We start from the raw sequence: 3,122 nt of genomic DNA, 5'->3' as shown, positions 1-3,122 counted from the left end.
GGTTGCCTTTGCCCAAGAGGTTTATGGAACTTCCTCTCCAGACCCCAGCTCTGCCTCTAGATGTCGTAATCTTAACACAAAGCAGTCCACACTACCTGACCACGTGCTAATCTGAGCAAACTCATAACCCTCAATGAAACTTAAATCCACCAATAATTAGCTCCTACTCTTTTTTTTTTTTTTTTTGTGGTACGCGGGCCTCTCACTGCTGTGGTCCCTCCCGTTGCGGAGCACAGGCTCAGCGGCCATGGCTCATGGGCCCAGCCGCTCCGCGGCACGTGGGATCTTCCCGGACCGGGGCACGAACCTGTGTCCCCTGCATCGGCAGGCGGACTCTCAACCACTGCGCCACCAGGGAAGCCCTGGCTCCTACTCTTAAGCTTTAAGAAACATCAACCATTATCCATAACCCTAAATACGTCTTAAAGTGACCCCAGACATGTTGATTTGATACTCAGAATACTCTTCTTATGCCTTACTTTCACCTAGTTCTGAACCTAGGCTAACTGTAATAATAGCTAGACTGTGACTCAAGCTTATCGCAAACGTTACCCACACACCAACGTAACTTAAATCGAACAGAGCTCTGACGTGAGCTAAACTCTAACTCAGATTTAATCTAGCAACAAAAAAAGAAACCCGAATTCTCATCTTAAGTAGTCCTGCCCTTTAACACTAACTATAAAATATTTCTAACATTTCTTTTTTTTATATTGAAGTACAGTTGATTTACAATGTTGTGTTGGTTTCAGGTGTACAACAAAGTTATTCAGTTATACATACATTCTTTTTCAGATTCTTTCCCCTTACAGCTTATTACAAAATATTGGGTACAGTTCTCTCTGCTATATAGTAGGTCCTTGCTGGCTATCTGTTTTATATATAGTAGTGTATATGTGTTATTTCTAATATTTCTAATAAGAGCTCAAATTTATCCAAACCCTTACTCCTAAATTTATCCCAAATCCACTATTAATTAGAATCAATCCAAATGGTAAAATTTACATAATTTTAATTCAATCCTAAATTTGTCCGTTTGTAACCTAACCCTGGCTTTACCCTAACTCTAACCCTAGTCTTAGCCATAACATGAGTGCTAACCATATTCTAACCATAACCATAGTTCTGATCCTTTCCTAATCTCTATCACAGCCCTGAAATAAATTAATCTTGGTCAAATTCTAACCCAGCTATAGGATTTTAGGAACGAGATCATGTATGTTCTGGTGCTGCTTGGCCATTGCCCTGAGAGATGGAATACGTAGGCTAACAGGGAAAGATATTTGCCTCACCAGATTCCATCCCATTCTTTGGCATGAGCGGGTACTGAAGATGTTCTCTTGGGGTCGAGGTGAGCAGAAGCAGACTCACTGGTCATGAAGGACCTCAGAAGAGCAAGAATCTAGAAACACTTGCAGCCAATACGGCTCTTATCTGGTGTTTCTGGGAATCATCCTCTTAGAAGTTCAAGTGGCAAATCAACTTAGTTACTGCACCTGGTGACATGCAGGAACTTCCATGTTTTGAACATCGAGGAACCTAAGGCATCTCAACAGCAGATTAACTTGATCTTGATTCTGGCGCTGGGACTAGATTACTCCAGGTTCCTGTCTCCTGTCTGGAAGCTTCAGTTTCTCCCCCTCAAACAATGTCAAGAGACACCCAGCCAGAGGAACCTCCACCTTTACCCACAGTGACTGGGCCCGGGAAGAGCTCTCCTCATCTCTTCAGAGTCAGTCCTAACCAGCCTCTCGGACCTCGCACTCGTGCGCCGGCCTCGGAGAGCAGCAGTGCTTGCAGTTCCTTCCGAGCACCTCCCTGACCTCTTTGTTGCGGAGGCTGTAGGTGAGCGGGTTGAGAGCTGGGATGACAAGGGTGTAGAACACAGATGCCATCTTGTCAGTGTCCAGGGTGTAGCTGGAGCTGGGGCACAGGTTCATGAAAATGAGTGTCCCGTAAAGCACGGCCACGGCCGTGAGGTGGGAGCCACAGGTACAGGCTGCTCGCCACCGGCCCTTGGCCGAGTGCATGCCGATCACGGCTCCGGCAATGAACCCGAGGACACGGCGAAAGCCAACACGGTGGCTGTCTGGATGAAGCCACAGACGACGAAGGGGAGAAGTTCACTGAGACTGGTGTCTTTGCAGGAGATGGCCAGCAGTGGAGGGATATCGCAGAGGAAGCTGTTCACCTCCCGAGAGCTGCAGAAGCTCAGGTGGAAGGTGAAGGTCGTGTGGACCACGGCACTCACTGCCCCACCCAGGCCTGATGCTGCCAGAAAGACCAGACACAGACGCCGCGACACGGCGGTGGCGTAGAGAAGAGGGTTTCCGATGGCCACATCTCGGTCATAGGCCATGGATGTCAACAGGCAACACTTGGCATCCGCCAGCCCTGTAAACAAAAACATCTGGAGGAAACAGGCTGCGTAAGGGATGGAGACGCAGGGCAACAGCTGGTCCACGAGCATCTTGGTTCCGATGGCTGAGGAATACCAGGCATCCAGCAGGGAGAGGTTGGCCAGGAAGAAGTACATGGGTGTGTGGAGCTGGGCGACCACGTAGACTAGCAGCACCATGCCCACATTTCCCAGCAGGCTCACCAGGTAGACGGGCAGGAAGATCAGGATGAGGGTCAGGTGCAGGTACCAGCGATCTGTGATGCCCAGGAGGATGAACTCCGTAGGGGCACCCCTGGCCCAAGTGAAGTTCTCTGGCATCATCCTGCAGGACAGAGTCTGGGGAGAGACAAAGCAGGAGGGAGGTGAGGGAAAGGTTAGGACCATCACCTGTGAGAAAGCGCTTTGTACTGGGAGACAGGTAGACTTGGGTGTGAGTCCTAACTGTGTAACAAAATAGGGGCGTGACCTTGGACAAGCCATATCACCTCTCAAAACCTGTGTTTTTAGTGCTGAGAAGTCACTATCATTTAACCTTCATGAGAGGGGGAATCTCGCCTGTCTTATTCAATTTTGAATCCACAGTTCTGAGAATATTGCCTGGCACATAGTAATTGCTCAGTAAATACGGGCATACCTCATTTTATTGCACTTGGCTTTATCATGCTTCACAGATGGTGTTTTGTTTTTTGCTTATGTTTTTGTTTTTTACAAATTGAAGGTT

At 48.0% G+C, this 3,122-nt stretch overlaps 1 protein-coding gene across 1 annotated transcript; it reads right to left on the bottom strand.

Annotated features, from left to right (window-relative positions):
- Positions 1–1,739: 1,739 nt before the first annotated feature.
- On the bottom strand, positions 1,740–2,722 carry OR5C1 (olfactory receptor family 5 subfamily C member 1). The gene is given in 2 exon segments (XM_065879946.1): positions 1,740–2,056; positions 2,059–2,722. Coding segments are annotated over 2 exon segments (981 nt in total).
- Positions 2,723–3,122: the final 400 nt, after the last annotated feature.

This window comes from Phocoena phocoena, chromosome 6, assembly GCF_963924675.1.
Source record: "Phocoena phocoena chromosome 6, mPhoPho1.1, whole genome shotgun sequence".
Lineage (NCBI taxonomy): Eukaryota > Metazoa > Chordata > Mammalia > Artiodactyla > Phocoenidae > Phocoena > Phocoena phocoena.
The sequence above is the reverse complement of the archived record's forward strand: the minus strand, read 5'-3'. Positions and strand labels throughout refer to the sequence as shown.